General features: G+C 38.1%; 1 protein-coding gene across 1 annotated transcript in view; it reads right to left on the reverse strand.

The window, feature by feature from the left end:
- KCNK2 (potassium two pore domain channel subfamily K member 2) overlaps positions 1-22,362 on the reverse strand; it is a 130,092-nt gene that overhangs the window by 12,167 nt on the left and 95,563 nt on the right. Inside the window, exons 6-8 of the mRNA XM_031060589.1 lie at positions 15,322-15,482; positions 12,753-12,939; positions 4,323-4,462 (exon numbers count right to left, since the gene is read on the reverse strand). Of these exons, the coding sequence (XP_030916449.1) occupies positions 4,323-4,462; positions 12,753-12,939; positions 15,322-15,482 (488 nt within the window). The remainder of the gene's footprint in view (positions 1-4,322; positions 4,463-12,752; positions 12,940-15,321; positions 15,483-22,362) is intronic.

A 22,362-nucleotide genomic window follows, 5' to 3' on the forward strand; every position in this document is an offset into this window, starting at 1 on the left:
AAATTTACCTTTTGAAGAGACTAAAATCAGAAGATTTTAAAAGTGCTCTGAGTAATCAGAGTGTAGAGAATAATGAAGAGGAGGGAGTTTAAGGCAAGCTAGTATAGCTGAGGCTGAACTTCAGAGACAGATCGCCTACTTAAGAATACAGCTCACAGCATGTTCCAGTGACTTTCTGACATTTCATCTATCTTACTGTATGAGCTGCTTCCAGATCTATCCTTCTAAAACTCCCACTTCTGTCTCTACTTGTCTTTCACTTCCCTCCCCATTTGATGCATTCAAAGTTCTCCAGAGTATTTCAGGAGACAAAAGCCACCAGAGCAACTGACTGACATACTGGTTATCTGGATTTTAATAACAAAATATAGCAGTTCTGTGCATTAGTGCATTTCTGATCAGATTTTTTTTTGTCTCAGATCCACTTGCATGTGGCAAACTTTCCTGATAGTGTACTGAAAAGAATATAGATGTTTTATTTTGTTGAAACAGTCAACCTCAAAGTCTTATGTAAACTGCTTCTAATAACAACACCACTACATTAAAATGTATGACTAGAACTACAGATTTTAGGTGATACCCATTAACAGCATGGTTCCTCTCTGGAATAAGGAGGACTTCCTGTCATGCCCTAAATACGCTGGTATTTATTGATACTTTTTACTTTAGACTAAAGGAAAAGGCAAAAAAGAGATTAGGTCTGCCTACGAAAAGAAATATACCTCTGATGATATCAAGTTTTGGTTGTTGGGGGGAAGTAAAGAACAACACTTGCAACCTCTCTGTCTCACTCTGGACTCAGGTAACATTCTCTAGATTTTGCTACTTAGACTGCTGAAACCAGCACAATTGATCACTACTGAATGACCTGCTCCTTCCTGTATCTGAAACATGTTACTGTGTTCTAGGAAGGCAGGATATAAGTCCTATACAACACCTGGTTTATTTGTTTATACCCATAACAATCCCCGTAATTTTCAGGAAAGTTTTCAGCATCCTATTTCCTAGGAAATATATTAAACTGCTTCAGCTTTCAGAGTGCACTGATCACAGTTCTGTAGATTTTTTCATGGACTCTCTATCTCAAAAGGTTTTAATATATAGCATTATTTCCCACTTCAAAGGCTACTTTTAGGTATAAGGCGCTATTTCCCCAAGGACTGACAGTTAAAAAATACACTCCATACTTTGAACTAGGTTTTTTCATTGCACACATGGATATTGGAACTCTAGAGAGGTTCCTCTGGTATAATCTGCATCCATAGAAGCTGGAACAGCCCACTGTAAATTTAGGTTTAACTGGAAAAAAGAAAAGACATTCAGTCTCATCTGACTTCTGCTGGCACAGAAGAGAGTTGATAACTGCATTTCCACTAAACTCCTTCAGCATCTTCACTTAGATTTTCCCAGGAAGATAGCAAGAATGGGCTAAGCAGGTTTTATCATAAAATGAAACCTGTAGAAAAGTGCATATTTGTAAAATGCTTACAGCAAAATAATCTTATAACAAAATGCAATATATTTATATTACTTTCTTCCTACAAAGCATCATCAGGATAGAAGATGGAATATTTTTTTGTATTTTCTAACTACTACACAAGGTACATCATAATTCAATTCTCTCTGGTATCTGCCATTGTTAAAACTATTGAATTTTAAACTGCTAAAGCATTTTATTCCTGCTATGAATTCTCACACACGCCTGGGCAATGGCTTCAGAAGTAGGGAGGGAGATTTCTGACCATCAGAGATATGATTAATTGAACAAATGGCACCAATTATGTTATGTCTGTCTTTAATCTAACCTAACACACATGAGACTTGTATACAGCAGAATTCCCAATACCTGCTCCAGCCAAGAGAACTCTGATATATCTGAAGAATGAAGCTTTCCTTGCTGTAGACAAAATGAATATGCTTGTTTAGGCTATAAAGGTGAGAAAGAATGAAAAGATGGACTAGGTTACACATTCCCAGTGCCTGAGAAAAGAAAGCTCAGCACTGCACTGCATAACCTGGCAAAGAGTCTTCCCTGATAAAAATAGGAATGCTTTTGATGTGTTAAAGGTATTCTTGGGTTTCTTCAATTTATGTGTCTTTAAATCCCTTCCAGAATTAGTCTATATTGAAATAGCTTCACAAAGAGCTACAAATTTCAAACATTCTTAATATATTAATATCATTATAAGATTAAAACCTCCTTGTGTTATATAGTCAACTATATAGTCAAGATACTAAGATCTCTGGATAAGATGCTCTCTGGATAACAGAAAAGAATATGAGAAAACTGAGGTTAAAGATCAGATTAATTCTAGCAAGTAGTGTGAAGAACTAAAATGTGTCAACAGTGTCTGAGAAAATACAGCAAAAACAAGCCTGGAGAATAATTTTGCATAGTCTGAAGTCATAGTGCCTCAGTCACATCATATTTTTTCCAAAATATCCAGGCACAAGTAACCCAGGGAAACTAAAGACAACTTAGGAAATGCCCCAAGCTGAAAAGAGTTAGACACCAGGAGACTTCCCAGAGGAAACAACACTCTTAGAATCATGCAATATCCTGAGTTCAAAGGGACCCACAAGGATAACTGAAATCCAACTCTTGGTCCTGCACAAAGATTCCAAGGTGTGCCTGAGAGCATTGTCCAAATGCTTTGTGAACTCTGGCAGGCTTGGTGCTGTGACCTCTTCCCTGGGGGGCCTGTGCCAGTGTTCTCCTGCTTCTTCCTATTGCAGAGGGGAAAGTGGGTGAGACCAACCTAATTCTGAATTTCAAAATAACCAAATACAACCATGCAAGTTTCTGGCATTTGAGGGGATGCACTGGTTCCCTGCAGCCAGAGTCAGCCATGTAAGGCTGGCTGTTAAAGGCAGCCTCAGTGCTTTTCTAGAAAACAGAACTGTGATCCTGTCAGCTGTTGAGAACACTCAGATGATACCTGCTGCTCCCTATCTGTGGAGAGCACCAGTAAAGCTCATTGTGGAAGGGAAGTCATAAATACCCTTTCAAATGTGCAGCATGTGGCAAAAGATGGCACTCTTGAACTGAAACTGTTTGAATAAATATTGTCCTTTGCATCAGGGCTAAGTGGTTATGAATTGCCTGCTAAGAGTGCACTTAGAGCAGACCTGTCACGGCGCTGTCTCTAACCACGAGCACAGCAAGGGCAATGGAAAAGGGCTTCCCACCCCACATTCCTTACAAAGTCAGCTTAATCCTGCCCAAGATGCCAGCTCCCATCCTCCTGCCTGCTGCCAGCAGCACCCCTGCTCCTGCTCAGAAGGTGGCAGGCACCCTGAGGGACTGCAGCCACTGAAAGCACGTGGGGGTAAGCCACCCTTCAGAGCAAAGGCTTTGGGAACTCCAGGATTGCCAGGAATACATCCAGGCACTGATGCCATGCCCTGCAGCTAGGAAAACTATTCAAAACAATGTAAGTAGTAGGCCACTGCACAGGAGCCAACATATTCATTCCATCAAAACCAAATTAGAGTTTTTATGTTTGAGTAGCATAAATCAACTGAAGCGTGCAAGAGAACTCAAGCTAAATTAGAGGGAAATAATATGTTACTTCAAACAAAATTAATTTCTCAGACTTCCAGTAAAACCTGAACTATGCACGCTACGATTGAAGGAAATTTTATTTACACTCAAACATTTTCAAAACCAGGATATTTTCTTAAATGACGAAACTTAAGGTAAAATGTTGTATCACTGGGATTATAAATACAATTGAAAACAAGAGAAAACAAGTGAAATTTACAAGTGAAAAAATATTTCAATTGAAAGTAATATACTTGACTACAAATATTGAATAATTATGTGGAAGATATTATGGTAAAATACATCCAGGGATAGTTAAACAATTCATTCCAATACCTTGCATGATATGAAAAATTTATTTTCTTACCACTATAGAGCATGGTATCTCAAATATAACTACTTAAGTACTTTTCTTTACATACCTGCATCACTTACAGAAACAAAACAGAATTATTTTTACCTGAAAAGTTAAGGCCTACATTCTACTACCTAGAACAGTAGTTTAGGATTTTTTCCCCATAAATCAAGTGCAAATATTCATATACACGTAATTTAATAATACATTTAATCTCATTTTCTATGCAGACATATGAAAATAAAACACTCTGTTTAAATTGACTGCTACCTAGTTTCCTGCAGTTTGAGCTGCAGCATTACAGTTCATACACAAACAGCTTTGACCTATGCACCCTAAGAGCAAAAGCAACTATAAGCTCACCTGGCTTCTATTCAAAGTTTTTAAAAAGGAATATTTCTTCCCTTTTCCAAATATGCTTACCTCTTCCTTTGTCTTTTTTGATATGACCCTCAGCCAGTCTCCAATCATGCTGAGGACAGCTGCAAAGTAAGCCAGCCCAACAAGGATCCAGAACCACACCACTGGTTTGTAAAAATCTAGGTATTCAATGTCTGATCCCCCTGAAAAACAATACAGTAAAAATTAATTCACGCTTAATAGCTATAGATGAAAAGATGTTTTTAAATTAATTTTCCTAGAAAAAGAAGTTTCTTACATCTTCTATATTTTTACCCATGCAAAATATTTGATAAAATTTGAACAAATTATATAAATTAGTTCACTCTTAACAGTAAAATCTGGAGTTTGCAAATTTTAGACAAAGGTTGTTAATAATTCATAGTAACTATTGAATGAACACAAACTGATTCAACTTCTGATACCCTATCATTGAAAATAGAGATCACTGAAGACAGCTTGAGTGAAATGACTTGCCACCTGCTCCAAAAAATGATGCTGTGCCAGTTTTAAGTATTGACCCAAAGAATGTAATGTGTTCATATCCTGAGAAATCTGTTTTTGCAAGAACTTTAAAACATCTCAATACTTATATAAAACCTTTAGCCTCAGTAAAGAAAGAGCAGCACCTGCATTAACAAGTGTCCCTGGTGGGTAGGCAAACATTATCTTGTCCATTCTGCAGAAGGAAACCAGAGTGCAGGGACTTGAGCTGAACTGATCAGACCCCACCGCCACCCCCCAAAAAAGGTGGATAAAAGAAGTGTGCTGAAGGCAAGTTTTTTGAATCCCACTGCCATAACCACCAGTCACTTCTTTTCAGTGGTAAAGTATAAAAAACTATAAATTTCAGAGGTGTCTGTAATAGAGCTTTCAGGTATAATACAGCTATAAGGAACAGATGTCCTATTTCCACACAAAAATAAGTTATGTTCATCCAGAGCTCCTGACAACACCGAATTACTCACATTGCACATCTTGCCATGCAATAAAACAGAAGCCATAAACTTGTAATTCAGCTGTGTTACAACAAATAAAACCAGACTTCTAGTTTGGGCTGCTGCAAGAAGTTTGATGTGTGTATCTGCCCATAATTGAAGAGACTCTGCAGTAAAACCTTCTCAGGCACATTAAAGTAGCCTGTACAGGTACAGAGTACTTTGTTTTATGTATCTGCAGCCTATACTGAAGCAAATCAAAGGAAAATTGCCCCCAAAATATCAAGCACCTTGTTGTGGTACTGAGATTGACTCTCATAGAGAATAATGTTTTTATTTAGCTTTATTATGACTGAGATTACATGCAAATAACAAAGAATTTTAGATGGCTAGCTTTGTATGGAACCCCTCCCAGACAGAAATTTCATTTTCATGTCAATTTCACCTTTTCATAAAAAAAATTTAAAAAGCATTGAGCTGCAATGGTTTGATCAGCTATCCAAGAGATGAATCCACATTGTGAAAGTGGATAGTCTTGGATGCCTTTGTAGTCCCAAGCAGAGGTAGGAGAGAGGGCTCTGTTTAGAACAGAAGACATCCAGCCATCAAAGGGGCTGAGTTTGTCACAGCACAAGACAAACAAAATACCAAACCGTTTGTTAGCAACATCCATCTCATGTCAATCTAGTAAAAGAGTATTTTAGAGATGATTCGCCCAAAATTCGTTGTAATTCAAAAAAATGGTTGATTGCCACTCTCTTCGCTATAGTAATGGGCCACTCTTGGTGGTTCATCCTCTTCTTCAGCAGTTCATACAATGCACAAGAAAGTATCATAGAAAGCATCCCTATGGCTGGTTTTTAATTTTTGGCATATTATTTTTCTAAACTGAAACTGGAAGCTAACTCTGCCAGTCTGCAGGAAGCACTTCTTCACAGTTTGTAATTATTTATTTACAGCAAAGTTAATCACTGGGGCAAGAGTTAGGACAAATTCATGTTCAGCCAAGTTTTCTGTGCTGTCTGGCCAGGAGAGGGCTCCATCTAGCTATGCCCAAAGAAGCTCAGCTCTTCTGAAGCTGAAGGGACCACAGGTATCCAAAGAAATACTCTAGGATAAGGCTTTGGAGCTAGAACCTTTATCAGCTGTTGAGCATCTGAATTTCAAGGACTCCTTGGATGATTTTGCAATTTAATCAAATCTTAAGGGAGAGAGGCAGACATACCTGAGGATGTTTGTCCTGACATAACTCTCTTGTGATGCTCAAACTGCCATAATGAAGTTACCTGGGAATGTCATTAAACAGGATTTCATAGAGAAATGTGATCACAACTCAACTGTTCTGAATTTAAACTACAAGAATTCATTAACTACCAAATTCACTTAAATGGATATGAATGCATTTGGGTATGAGTATGCATAGCTAAATGTACTTTTACTGAAGTATATGAGATAATCTAATGATTTTATGGGCAACATCATAAAAAGTATCAACATGATAGACTATCATATTTCTTTTGCAAAGCAAGGTTCATGGAGCCCTCTAGGAAGCAAAATGCTGAGAAGGCAGAACATGAAGTTTGTTGCTTATTTGGCAAACCCAGTTTTGTGGGCTGAGGGACAAATCTTTTCCCAGCTTTCTTTAGCCTCTACCCAAAATGGGTTCAAACCACAATGAAGAAGAAATGTAGCAGTCTCATTGCCATAATCTGTTACCAAGAGCACCCACAGCATATTGCCAAGATGTTTTCTGGTAAAGATTTGATCTGAAGTTGCTTGAAGACTATGAGAAAAACAGTTTTCCCATCCATCAGAATCACAGGCTACTGTATTGCTGCTGCCATCATTCTCACATCTGCCAAATAAATTTTATTTGGGATTTTCACCACTTTGGAAAACATAAGTTGTTCTATGACCCAAACATATTCCTTACTAAGGTCAATAACTCTGTTTCAGTGAAGAAAGGCATTAGTGAATATCTCAGGCATGCTTTAGGACAGATTCTGGTTCTCAGGTTAGAAGTATATATATATCTGGATCAGGGTTAGAAGTATATATTTTTTACTTATTTATTTATGTAAAACAAGCCCTTTGAAAGTAAATAATTGTCTTCATTGTTGCCACTCATTTTTCCCATTCTCTCTACAGTAACTGGCTTAAAATAGAAACATGTAATTATTTCTATAAAGTTGGTTGGCTTTGCATTTTTACTTCAAAATTAGAAGGAGAGAATAGAAAGTGCTGTCAATATTGAGTATCTTACCATACCAGCAAAAATTTCTGGGTTATTCAAATGTTGGCACTGCAAACAAGGATATGTCCATAATATTTCATCTGCAGTAAAAATTACTCTGGATATAGAAAAATTATATAATCCAGTTTTAATTGCAGAATAACAAGTAGCTGTCCACCATCCCTGTTGTGACAAACATGTTTAATCCAGAAATGCAATTTGTCCCACTCCAAAGACACATGGACGTTCAGCCCTGCAGCTTGAAAGGAATTACCTCTGAGGACTGAAAAAAAAAGGCGGGGGGGACAGAGAAAGACTAGCTCGTGTGGCAATGTGGAAATGCAGAAGGCTGGGGCCAAGACAGTATTGCACTGACAGAGATGGAATGTAAGTGGGCCAGAGAAGCCACTTGATGCCACTCAGTGGAAAATGGAGAGCTACTTCAGAAAATAAAGCACAGCTCTAAACATTCCTCACATGCTGTCCTGCACAGACATCAAGAAGTCAGTGCTCCATCTTCAGCTTAAAGCACAGCTCACAGCAGAGAGCCCCTATTATGGACACCGAGCCCCGAGGGGGCAAAGAGCTCCTTCAAACGCCAAAAAGGGACTCAGAGTCTGTGGGAGGGCACAGAGCTCTCCTCCAGGATGCTGGGCACACCCATGGCTCAGCATGGCAGCAATTCCTCCCTGCTGGCGCGTGGTATCACACAGTGCCAGCAGATCAACTGGGCTGCTATGACCACCGGGTCAAGTGCCCCAGTTCAGTGACATTAAATGAGACTGAAATATCTCATTTCTCTCCAAACTGGGTCTCAGGCCAAGCAACACAGTGCAGAGCCAGGTATGTGTATCACAGTGGCAATACAGCAGAGCTGATTACAGAATGAAACAGTGAAAAATCAGTAAGTTAAAAATCAGGGTTTAAACATGGAAAATAAACCAAGCCAAAAAAACCCAAACTCTCACAAAAGTAACAAGAGTTGGAATACATTTTTAAAGTAACATTTTCAGAATTCTGTGATCTGTTTCACTGAACCAGTTGAGACAATCTTATATCATCATTATGCTCCACTGTGAAACAGACTACTCAGATGTTATTTATATTTTTGCCTTCTACTTAATTTAGTCAAGTTTTGGACATGTCACCTAATTTAGATTTGAAACCTGTTAGATTAATGCCATTAGAAATATTTGAATATACTTTCCAAACTGCACTGCAAGTTAAAGAATTTATCTGTGCATGTGAACAATATATTGCCAATTATACAGATATATTCATGTGCCTCAGTGCAAACCTTAGTACCCAGAAATATATTTCATTGTACTGAAATCATGACACATTGAACATGAGAATATTTCTTTTTCTCTTTCACAAGATATTAATAGTTTTGGTTGGGTTTTCTTCTGTCATGTTAAAGTAAATGTTTTCTCTTGAAAACCAGAAAAGGGATGTTTGACTATGTCCTGATATTCATGGGGCAGTGCAGGCTGTAGTACAGTTTTTCTTCTTATTTTTGCAAAAAGCTACAATAATCTTTCTTCAAATAAAAAAAAAGTGTTTCTCTCCCTCCAAAAAAATGAAACCATTCTAAAAATGTGAAAAATCAAGTAATTTCATAAGACAGAGAAGCAGTCAATTTTTTTGGAATATTGTTCATGTATTTTCTTGAACATGAATTGCAAGGGCTTTTCATCTTTTCCTTCCTTGCATGTACCATGAGTGATCAGTCTATTATGTTTTCCTTAAGGCCTTTCTTGCCGATGGAAACCCCAGCTGAAGTTTCCACAGGCTCCAATAACTCCTTCGACTCTGACTAACAAAGGGAATGTTTCCTCATTCTGGTTTCTGCAAATAGAGTACATGGTCTGCAGGACAAAAAGAAAGTTCTAAAGAAAATCCTGGAGAACTAAAAGAATTTCTAATATGACAGCCTGTACTAAAGTCAATGATAACATTACATTCCGGAATCCTGTGTTCAGCTCTTGGTTCGCTCTTGGTACAGCTGTTGAGTAACACTCTGTTCTTTACCTCCTGAAAGGTCTTCAGGGCTTTTTTACAGCTTTTACTTGCAGTGGCACCAGAAAGAAGAAAGTTTCATGTAAGTGAAAAATGATGGGTATTTTGGAAATTTTCCCCCACACACCGACACAAATGTTAACACAACCATGGGACTACGTGGGGCTTGTAAAATTACGTTTTTTTTCTCTGAGATGGCAGTTCCCAGAAAAAAAGATTTGAAAGTTTTCAAATATATAGGAAATTGAGGGTTTTGAGGGAACTTTATGGACCAAAACTGGCACACATATATGGATTATCATGTGGGCCCCCAGAGTGCTAAATGAATTATCAATTTGACTTTTATTGCAAGAAGTACACTCTGATATAATTGCAAATTGGACCATCACTGCCCACCTTTTTGCTTTATGCTTGACTATAATGCTAAGTGGAAGAAGGTAATTTTCACTGTAAGTATTGTTTAAGGAAAAAAAGTCAGAAAAATGAATAAATTAATGCCAGTGTGAGGAGTTTTTCAAAATGTAAAAGATTCTGCATCTAGGCACCAAACAGACTGAAGCATCATTCTGTCTTCTGGTTTTTGCCTCACCATGGCAAACCAGAACCAAGACAAGCATGCTCTAGAACCACAATATTCTATCATGACCATGTCTTTTACAGCCTTATACAGAATTACAGGCCTTAACTCTTCATGTTTCTCCCTTGTTTGTGACACCCAGTTTTCCTAAACTTCAAGGAGAGTTCTCCAGACAAAGCCTACCACAAAAAATATCAGCAGCCCTTAGTGTCCACTCTGTTGTTATGACTTACCTCAAAGAGAAACAAACAAACCAAAAAATCACAAAGAAAAGATACTAATTTGTTGGGGTGCAAAAAATTCTGCAACTTTCTCAAAATTAATAAGGAAGCCTAGCTTTTAGGACAAATTCTATCAGCTCTATTGAGGCTTGCAATATCAGTTTCCTTCAAATAATTTTTACTTATATACACACCAATGATTAAAAACTTCCACAATGCAAAGCTCAATCAATTAATACTTAACCTATTTTTCAAATTTTTTATTTAACTGGCCAATAATGTACCGCAAAGAAAACAAATTTTTGAAAAATCCATCAAGTCATCAGCCAAAACCAGAGTATTTTAGTTCACCCAAAGATATTATTGACTTCATCCCTGTCAGAATATAGTCCCATGGGAATGTTAACCTCCCAGCTGGGATGGAGACAGCCATTTAACCCTGCTCACTTGAGCATTGTCTCTGCAAGTACAAATCTCATCGCCCCTTCAAGTCAATAACATATTGCAGTTCAAATACAAGTCTTATGCCTGTTGCTCAAAGAAACTAGACAACACTTCTAATGCTTTGAAATAATGAGCACAGTAGGATTTGAAATTAAATAAAGAACATCTTTCAAGTGAACCATAAAAGGCCATCAGCTATAGAACAATATAATTCAAGAACATTCTGTAGAAAGAGAAAGTATTTCCTGGTAGAATTAAAAAGCAGACAATGTAGGAAAAAAATTATGATATCAAATGGTTTACAAATAGAAAAGTCTATGGAAATTTATAATGGGAGTAATGATGAATGTACTCAGTGTTCTAGTTAGAGCCAAGTGGGCCATTTCACATAATGCTTTACAGAAAATATAACCAGGCCTTTATACGCTATCATTTTTATTCCCTGTCATACACATACCCTTTAGGAATGAAAGTCTAAAACACCCAATTCTTGACTTAGAAACAGCATAAATGTTTTATTTCATTTCATGCTAGTTGTTATCTGACCAGAATCACAAGTTCTGAAGACAAAATGAAAATAAGAAAAAGAATACAGGAAAGAAAATGGAAGGCAGAAGTCAAGACACATACAAAGACATTTGGAAACATCACAAATAACTATGTAAAAGTCAAAAGAAATTTGATTTGCTATTTTACAGTTCAGTTCTATAATTTACAAGAATCTTTGGCAAGTTTGCAAGGAGTCTAAAAATGAAGGCTGCCTGAGTAGCTTAGTATCTTCAACAAAAACTAATTTTACCCCCATTTTTCCCACATTTTATAAATATGTCAAGCAGTTCCAACACTTTAGAGGTCCTTGTTGGACCTCACCAACCTGAAAAACCTCTGCCAGTGACAAGACCCTTTTCGGCCATCATGGCAAAACTTCAGGCACATCTACAAGAGGAGTTACCCAACCTCAGCTTGGCACACTTGGACTCACACAACAGCCACAGGCTCACACAAGACACAGGAGGAGCCCAGAGCCTGGGAGTGTCTACCAAAAACAATTCCCTCCAGTAGAGTCTCTCACTGAGAGCAGACCAGCACAAAAGGCCTTGTGAGCCACCTCTGCCTTGCACTGAGTTCAGAGGCGGGGGAAAGGCATTTCATGACAGAAATGAGGGTTCTGTATCAGCAGAAGCATCAGATGAGGCCAAGGAAAGCAAGTCTCAGGTTTGGAGCACAAAGCTCTGAGTTTCTCATCATCACCTCTACACATCACTGACTTGGATCAATGTGCTTTCTCAGCACAAACAACATATACTTACACAAATCTAAGAGGTGAACGTACACCTCTGACATCTTTTCAAGAAAAAAGTTAACACAGAGAACTGGCCCAGACTTTTTTTTGGCTTAGTATATCAAAGTTATTTACAGCTAATTCAGCTTAATGGAACCATAAGAATTGGACAGGTTATCTACGGGTTGTGCTAAAACTCCTCCTGAGATTACAAAAAACACTTGGGCAAATGTGTACTGACAAAGAGTTACAGAGTAGGATGCAGCAGATCCTACAGAATACAGACATTTCAACGGCAGAAAGAGAGCTCTGGAATATTTAGAAAGTAAGGGATGCACACAAAACATATCACTTCACAGGGTGAGGCATTTCAAACAAGTCCAGCTGAAAAATGTATTCAGATTAAAATGCTCTGTTAGTGCTTGCACTTTGTAACCTGTAAGAAAAATAAAACAAAACCCTTACCTGAATGATAGTCTACTTAATTTTTAATAGGATAGGAAGAGAAAAAAACAGTAGGCAGAGAAATGCACCATAAATTTCACTGTCCCACCTCCTGTCTCTACGCTGTCACATCAACCAAAACGAGGACAGGGCCCATCACATGAATGAAGAAGGATAAAACTGGGAGAGGGTTACCACAAGAGAGTTACATCTGTCCCAAAACTAAGAAAAAAAATGCAGAATAAATATCACTATGCAAAACATTATAAGACAAAGAGTTATGAAAAACATCTTACCTGCAACATAGTCACCAAATCCAATGGTAGTTAAAGTGATGACCACAAAGTAAATTGCATCTAAGGTGTTCCAGCCTTCTATGTGCTTGAATATAACTGCAGGAAGGGCAACAAACAGCACGCAGCCAAACAGAATGAATATTATTGTTGAAATGATGCGAATCTTTGTCTGACTCACATTCCATTTCTGGAAAGGAAAGGGGAAAGAGAGGAAACTCATTGATAATAAAACTGCACCCATGCACATCAGCACCTATCACCCCACAGTGTGCACTACATAGCTCTAGAGGACCTTATTATAATTCTCAAATAAACAGGAAAACTCAAGCAGGATTTTATTCTGAAAAGGGTTTCAAAGCAAGCATGACTATCCTAGGAAACATTTGCCAGCAGTAAATGCAGAGCAGGGCTGGACTCTTCACGGGTAGCATTCAGAAACACCAACAGCTGATGATGCATAAGTTTTGAGGGCTGTCTAGATATTTGAGTGAGTTACAAGTAGTGCATGCACCTGCAATTTCTCTCATTTTGTACATACACAAATAATCAACTAAATAAGGTGAATTTTAATCATACCGTTCTCTGCAATCAAATCATCAGCTAAACCATATCCTACAAAGCAGGAAGGGATGTAAGAGAGCCAAACCTGTCCAAGGACAAAATAAACCTGCCTAAGCCGCTGGCCAGGCAACCTGTGATCATACTCTTGTAATCTGATAATTTTCCTAATTCTTAACCTACATCTCAACTCCTTCTGTTTAGGTATACTGTTTATGGTCCTATCCAAGACAAATACAGAAATTGTTAATTTTTTCTTTCCAGCAGAATTTCACATGTGTTCTCTTTCAGTTACATGTTCTTTAAACCAAATTTATTTATTTCCTTTTCCTCCCTTTCCTATTTTTCTTGCAATCCCTTGGCAGCAGAAAACTACCCCATGTTTCATTAAGTGCTGTACTCAAAAGCAGATATCAAAAAAATAGCACAAAATTGAATGGAATGAGCCTTTCTTATGCTTTGCCTATTTTCCATGGCAGTATGACATTAACCCATGCTAGCATGTTAACTTCTACAGTCCACAGAACATTTCCATAAAATTGCACCTAGACAGCTGTTTCCTGACATGCAGCTGCATATTTTATTATTCCTTCATAGATTACTTTGAATTAGTCCTGCTTAAATTTAATCCTATCTAGTCAGACTGCTTTTCAAAAATTTTAAGATCATTTTGGTCCTTCAAGTTTCAGTTGTCTCCCCAGCTTGAGACCATCTGCAGATTTAATGAACCATATCATTTAGCTGTAGTGTATGCTATCAACATTTTTCTAAACTGCACTACAGCTAGAACAGACCCCTGCAAAATTCCATTTTGTGTGCCCAGCCAGTTTGACATTTTTCATCCATCCAATGCATGTCAGTTCAACCTAAAAGAAGGGATTATACAAGAAACTTCCACAGAAATCGACTGAAAATGAAATCATGTTGTTCACAATGGATGTTTTCTTGTTTTAAGTTTCAGTGGGAGCTGTGTTTACAGTCAGCATGACCAAGGTCAAGTTTTGTAACCCAAAACAGAGTAATAGCTTGTGCTATGGCAAAATAGCACAAGCTGTTACACCTGCTCTGACCCATCAGCATCTCCCAGTTCTTTAGGCAAGCTAATAAACAGAATTAGAGAGTGTTCCAGACTGCAACATCAAGATCAATGTTTTCACTCATATATTGTCAAAAGAGGGGATGATACTGCTTTTTATCTTGGGGCATTCTTCTTGTAGGGATACACACAGAATTAAAAAAAAGGAAACACATTATCTCTACAAGCAAAAGAGAGGCACAAATTGATCTCAGAACTTCCATACCTTTAAGAAAAAAAAAAATCAGCTATGAAAACCCAGAAATTATAAAATGTTCCTATGGAATGTTCTTGCCTTTTTCAGACAAATCTCAATGGAAATCTGTGTTATTCACCAGTACCTTGTCTGGACACGAACTGACGTTTCAAAGCCAAAAATGCCTTTTCTTAAAAAGCTTTCAAACTTGTGTTTGCCTGTTACATAAGACTACTTAGCACAGGCCCAGTTTGCTTTGCATCAAAAACAAAGCCATGTCAGACCTTTTCCATAAAGAAAAGGTGTTCTGCTTGCAAGGGTAGGGCTTGGTGTGGAAAACCAGTCCTAACACTTGCAGTGCTGATGCAAACAGCTAAAAAGTTGGTTACTAAGCATTCATTGCTTTAAAAATCTCGGTGAATACATTTCTTATCACAATCTAGATAAAAACTTTTAAGGGTAAGCACCACAGCAGGCTTATGAGTAACAAGGAAAGAGCAAAACCAAAATTATTTGGGAATTGTTCCTCTTCCCAGCCATAACAATAGTAGGGAATATGTCTTCACCCAATTCTCAGAGGTGTTCATTAGCAAGTTCAGACTGTGTCAAATCCTTCCTACCTATTCCTGTACATCTGATTGCAACAGTGAGCTATACCCTGTTTTTCAGGGCTTTTCATTTCACTTGTGAGATTCAGAACAAGCAGCAAAAGAACAAAATGAGGCAGTCAGCATACTCACAACAAAGGTATCTTCTACTTTGGCAATTCCTTTTCCAAAGATTGTCCCTAGTTGATCTCCAACACCAGCCAACAGAAAACCAAACAGAGGAATTCCCAGTAAGGCATAGATGATACAGAATATCTTTCCACCTTGTGTGCGTGGGGAGATGTTTCCAAAGCCTAAATTACAAACAACTTGAGATGTTTAATAGGTTACATATAATGCATAATAAGTTTTAAAAGAACTGTGGGAACAGAACAGTTAAAAACAGGCTAACCAGGTTAACCATATGACACAGCAAACATTGAGAGAAATTAAATGAAAATGTAGGTCGTACAATCCTCTCTGAGCTACTCTCTTATCATCTACTACATGCAGTTAATGGCAATTGATAGATCTATGCCTTAGACTGCCAGTGTCTGCTGCAGCACCTGTAAATTACACAGGTGTAAACACAACACAGTACCTGTAAGCAACACAATTTTTCTTCACATGGGCCTAGCTTCAAAGTGAAGCAGCTTTAAAAAAGCCCAAACCACTTGGATGAGCAAAACAGGGATTTCTACCATAAATGGGACTGCCTAGATTCTTCATTATTAAAGGCTTTGGTTCCTTCAAACAACGTTTAGAGATACAGCTAATGGCTCTGTCCATTTGAAAGCGGAAATCATTTGGTCTTCACAGACTTGGGTAAAAGAACAGCCCAAATTCCTGTGATGGCTCGATTGCTGCTGGTCCACTCAGAACAGAGAAAGTGAAATACAAAGAGCACAGGGCCCAGCACCTGTGGAATGCCCTCAGTACATCTCCCAGGATCAGTATTTAATGATTTGGAAAAGGTCACACAGGCAGAACCCTACAAAAATGTTTCACAAGCTCAAGTCCTGAGTTTTAATTCAAACATTTTTCTCCTCTGAAGGAACAGTCATGTTTTGAGGGAGCGGTAGCGGTAGCAGTAGCACCCCAGAATTTCTGACATTATTTCACTTTTTAGCAGAACAACACACCCTTCAAAGGAGGCAAAAGGGAAAACTTGACATAAAAAGGCTTATCTTTAGAAATCAGACAAAAGCTTCTTTTAACATTACCTTCTTGTTAGAAAAATAACTTGCAAATAAAAAGCAAAGTGGTTTGGTATGTAGTTGAGAAATCTGTCTTAGTGTCTTAAATTTTTCATCAGAAAAACATCATAGGCACAGAAATCCCCCAAAGAAAATCCATTTTTCTGGAAACAATCCAACAAATTTTATTTTTAAAGTAGCTTAACATTTTTTTCACAACCTGACAAAATTCCTGCAATATAGAGCGCATTTAATGAATGCCTTAGCTATTGTATTTAAATAGCATTTGTATTTAAAGATTCTGAGCATGAAGGTTTAAAATGTAGATTTTCTTTATGAAACCTATTATCTTAATTTCTGGTTCTGCTCTTGTGTAGGTAAGCTACACCAAAGCTCTGTTGCTAAAACTACTTTTTCCTTTCAGAATACTCAAGACAAAACTGTTCCTCACTTAACTTGGAATGGATTGCTCAGAGAAGCTGTGGATGCCCTGTCTCTGGAAGTGTTCAAGGCCAGGTTGGATGGAGCTCTGAGCAATGTGGTCTAGTGTAAGGTGTCCTTGCCCATGGCAGGGAAGTAAGAACTAGATGATCTTTTAAGATCCCTTCCAACCCAGGCCATTTTATGATTCATTACCATAAAATTAAATGACAGTGGGAATATATTTTGCTCCTAGATAATTCTCTCTGAAATGAGTTTTCAGACTGCACTTCTGTAAACAACAAATGCAATATTGATAGAATTCAGTCAGAGAAAAGAAAGTTGATATTTAAATTTTCCCTAAATCTTGGCTCATAAACCTTGTCAAAAAAAAGAAGAAAAAAAAGGAACAAAATCATAGAAAATACCAATTACAGGTTGCAGAGTCCTACAATCTTGTAAATGTTCCTTGCACTAATATATGAAAGAAAGCTTGACTCAGAAAACCGGGAAAAAGTCACAGCAACTTTAGACCAACCCAATAGGCTTCCTTAAACCAGTCAGGGTTAAAATTATAATTCAGGAAATTTCAGCTCCACTGAGTTCACTCTGTCCCTTCGTGCACCAAGGAGTAAAGTTTTAAAATAAAATTAGCTCATCACCAATCAAAAAGGGACAAACAGATCCAAGCTACTCTGTTTTCATAAACATGCCTGTTTATGCATCAACAGAAGCTTGAATTGTTCCAGGTTATAATTCCTGGGAGGTCTTAATGCAATTCAGAATCAAGGGTCTGGATACACCAGATTTAGAAAACTCATGCTAGGGGATTTGGCAGTCACGTTTTATTTACTTCTCTACAAAAGAAATGTCTTGCAATGGTGACAAAACACCAGCCCAGTGGAGCACATGCCAAGCAGGCAGTTTTGCTTGGCTGGCCCCATAACACAAGCAGGCACTCTGTGAGCGTCCCAGAGCTCTTACAGAGGCTGCTGCTCTGCAGCATGCTTCTCATCTGCTGCTAATTGGTATGAGGACACCAAGTTCACATTCAGCTCTGGGTGCTCTCCCTAAATCAGACTTATGTCTTCCTTGAAGGAAGGATGGTAGTTCACTTTTATGCTCAAATTCTTGTTTTTTATCCCAAAAACTGCCAAATTGCTTTTCTTCCATAAACACAGAAAAGGTATTGTGTGATAATTGTATGATTCAACCACACATTACTGGATAAAATAGCACTCCACCAGGTAGCAGTTCATTTCTGTCCAGATGCTCACTGAGCATAACACAAACCACGGGTAGGGTACATACTTTAGTGACCCGATCTACCAAGGGGTTTCCGTCACACATTAATCACATTTCCTACTGTGTCGTGTTTTATAACAGTCTGCTGCTGTACACCACAGCCTACTTTGAGAGTTACACAAGTTGTCCTTAAATCCTACTCTCAGCTTCTCCAGTGAAAACCTAATCCATTATTTATACAACCGGAGAGAAAACGTATTTATATTTCATATGGTTGATGTAATTCCCAAGAGGTTTGTGTCAGAAAAGTATTATTTCTTTCTTCAAATAATTATAATAAAGACAAAAAAGAATAGTTCTGTTGCTAGGTAAAAACTAAGGAAACCTTGATTTTGGCTGGGAGAAGAGAACGTGGCCATAGGAATTCTGCTGCCTATCCCTGTGTAAGACAGAGCTCCTGCATGAGGAGGGCAGGAACATCTGACCTCAGTAGCAATGCAGTAGCTCCCTGGCATATTTTCACTTCAGAGTTCCCCTTTCCACTCAAGAGGCAGCATAAAGCCTTCCTTGCTCACAGGCAAACCCTGGGGAATCAGCCACATGACAACAGAGTCTGCTGGCTCTTCCTGCCTCAGAGCTCCCTGCTTGGATGGGATGGGGACAGGACGTGCCCACTGCAACTGCACAGGCAGCCTCAGTGCCTTGCTTATTCTTCACATTTTCAGTCCTGTGCAGCTCATCCCTTCCCCTGTTTCTGAGGGGGAAATTCCTAGAACTGGTCCATTCCCCACTCCAACCCAATATACTTGGGTTTGATTGTGGAAATTAACAAGTTGCATGATTTAAACTCCTAAATTCATCGGAAAGCTTCTCTCAAAGCTTTCAATCAACGCTATCTGCCATGAGCAGTACAGAGTACAAAATTTAACTTGCTAAATGGGATCTGTTTCATCCAAAATACTGTCAGCATCCTTTTCAGACTGTCCTTCCCCAATGCATCCTCCCCACTTCACTTTCATAACCAGGAGGATGACTTGCCTCCTAATTTCACCAAATCCCTTTCATGTTCTGCTAAATTTTCAGTATGCTTTTAATGAACAAAGGACTTGTCTCTGACAAGCAGCTGTGGACAAGAAATGTATTTTACAAGGAGCTTCCAGTAACCCTTGAGTCAATTCTGATTTTTTGATTCTGTGTGAATTAAGAATAAAAGCCCATTGTAAGTGGATTGTAACTAATTATTCCACTCAAAGTAACATATTCCAGGGTTTCAGCTCCAAACTCCTAGGAGTCCCTGAGATTCAAATCAAGTTCAAAGGAAATCTGTATCCCTTTGGTCAGCTATAGAGGTGGAAGCAGGCGTATGCAAAATGAAAAGGATTTTTAAAAAAACAAAAAACAAAAAACAAACAAAAAAAAACCCCAAAAAAACCAAAGAAAAAACAAACAAAGAAATATTTTATAGGATTCTTTACTTTCATATAGTCTTTTTGAGAATGAAAGCATCTGTAACTTTCCCATGAGAAGCAGATTCGCTGTTAAGCAGATATAAGTAACTTTAATACAGCTAGAATATAGTTCTGTATTACTGCTTTTGAGCAAAACCATGTTTGAAATTTCAAATTTTAGCTGAGCTTTCCCCCATGACAAACAATAGATTATACTGCAAATATGAAAGAACTTGAAATGCTATAAATTCTCATACCATTGACATGATACTTTTGTTTAGATGGCAAGCATCCTTGTATTTAAACCTTCATGAAAAGGAAGACTGAAAACTAATTTAATTTTTTTTTTCTGTTTTAACTAGAGAGAGCAATTCCTTTGCTTTCTAGTTAACCAATATCTTCAGAAAACTCTTGTGGATACACATTTTCCAAGTGGAGTTAGAAATATAGAGAGACTCCAAAATGAGCAGGGTTTTTACATAAAATTCCTAGACAAAGCAGGGCATCTACTGAAACTACCTAGCTGCAATTAAGTATTTCCCATGTGAGAGATTATAGGTGCTTTTGAGAATTCTAAGACTAGATTTTACTTGCTAAATTGACTGGAAGATAGTGCTACCACCTATGATTCATTTATTCCAAGTACCTCAGGTAGAATTGAAAGTTCTGGGGAACTTCTGAAACATTTTCTTTCTATACAAGGAAATGTAAATTCAAGTACAAGCAAATGTTTCCTCCATGTTTATGACAAACCTCAGATTAAACAAGGCATCATTCATGAGATATCAAAAAGAAATAAAGTTTAAATTATCTCAAGTTAATGCTGTATATTTTAAGGTATGAGAAACTACTCTCAGCAGCAGGTTTGGATATGCAGTCCATTGATGGAAGAGCTCAATACTGAGGATAAATGATTTGGTGACCAGGCACACTCTTAATTACACAAAAGTGGATTACAGAAAGTTGATACTGAGGTTTCATAGAGTCAGAGAAAAGGCAGAGCTGCTGGCTGCTGACTCCCAGGAGGCTGGAGCCAGGGGAAGCAGCTGCCATGGCCTTGGCCTCAGCCACCAAACTGTGTGTGCCACTGTCAGTGGTGTTTCCATGGTTCACATCCACCCTGACCACCCCACTCAATTACAGTGACTGCCCTTCTCAAAGGGCACACGTGGGTTTTGATACTGAATGTCAAATTGATTTTAAGAGATCAAAGGATGCTTTTTCCAGGCCCTGAGAAGCTATCTGGTAAAATCTTTATAAAAGATACCTCATTGAATTTCTAGAAGATAAAATGCTTTTTTCCCTTTAGATCAGCACTTGGGCTCAGGAGATTAGGATTAAATAGATCCCTGCCCAACAGTGCCAGAGCAGAGATATGCACTTAATCACAGATAAATAAGATATTCCTTTTAGCATAAATAATGGTCTAGACATAATCATTAAACAAAAAGGCAATGTTTGTACCCATACTGACTATGGGGAAATCCCTGCATACACTGCAGAAATAGCAAAACTTCCATGTTTGTGCTCATTGTGTGGAAAACAATCCCCATTTTTCCACTGATCTCTTTTCCTTTCCTTCTCTTGACTCCTTCCTACACTTGCATTGTGACATGCTTGTGTATGCCTGTGCTATATATTTGCATATTTACAAACACACATTCCATGAGGTTTTATGGCTTTGGATGGTACAAGTATAAGGGCTTTTCCAGTTCTCCATGTGACTTCCCTGCCAACATTGCAAAATAGGTAGAAAATTCCTCTTCCCCTTTTTACAGGTAGGTAACTGAAGCACAGAAGGAAGGAAAGTCCAAAATTCTCTATATCATTTAGGTCCATAACTCACCAAATCAGTGGCTGAACACTATGCATTACACTGACTTTTAATTAGTGAAAGTTTATCATCTGAAGCCCTCAAAGACCCTGAGGCTTGCTCAAGATAGAGAACACAGAGATAGGTGTTGCCAATACTTAAAAACTCTGGGCACCCCTCCTCTCAGGGCCAACACAGGTGCATGCACATACGTTCCTGAACACAGAGCAAGAGAATCTGAAGGTTGAACAAGTACAAGGATTACTTTAAAATCTAAACCCCAAATGAATTGAATACAAATACTTTTGCTTTGCAAGTACATTTCTGTGCTATATATACACATGAATTACCTCACTCATGCACATACTGCGTTACAGCCCTTGCTCACGAGCTGCTGCCTGTGGAATCCCATCATGAATATGCAGATAGTGCTCCACCTTCAAGTTAATTCATCAATTGCATGTACAGAAAATAATTTAGCTTTTCAATCTTAGAAATTCCTGCATGAATCCTCCTGATGGAAGAGCCCTGTACAATAAGAGAGATGAAGTTCTCCCTATTTTAGACCATGGTCTGCTAAGAAACCAAAAATCTTTTCTTTACAGAAGTTTGGTGTAATTTCTTCATAGAATTGTTTAGGGTGGGAAAGACCTTTAAAGACTGAGCCCAACCATTACCCTAACACCACCAAGCCCACCATTAAACCATGTCCCTAGGTGCCACTTCCACACATCATTTATATGCCTCCAGGGTTGGTGACTCAACCACTTCACTCATCCACTGCAGCTTCTAGAAGCCAATTCTCACAGTTTTAGTCAGGGATTTGGGAACCATGTTGTCACAAATTGCTGCTGTTTATTGAGTGTTTGGTATTCTCTGGATCCCAAACTACAAGATTCTGATTTTTAGCACTAGCCCATAATTCTGTGTCGCAAAACTGCAAATAGATTATTTAGAGGGTTTTGATGTTCTGTCTTAAAAATAAAATACATTAAAAATACTGATTTTTAATCTGTCTGAAAAAAAGATATTACAAATACTTCTCTTATAACTAGGACTAATAACAGGAAAG

The sequence above is a fragment of the Geospiza fortis genome, unplaced genomic scaffold (genome assembly GCF_000277835.1).
Source record: "Geospiza fortis unplaced genomic scaffold, GeoFor_1.0 scaffold41, whole genome shotgun sequence".
Classification (NCBI taxonomy): domain Eukaryota; kingdom Metazoa; phylum Chordata; class Aves; order Passeriformes; family Thraupidae; genus Geospiza; species Geospiza fortis.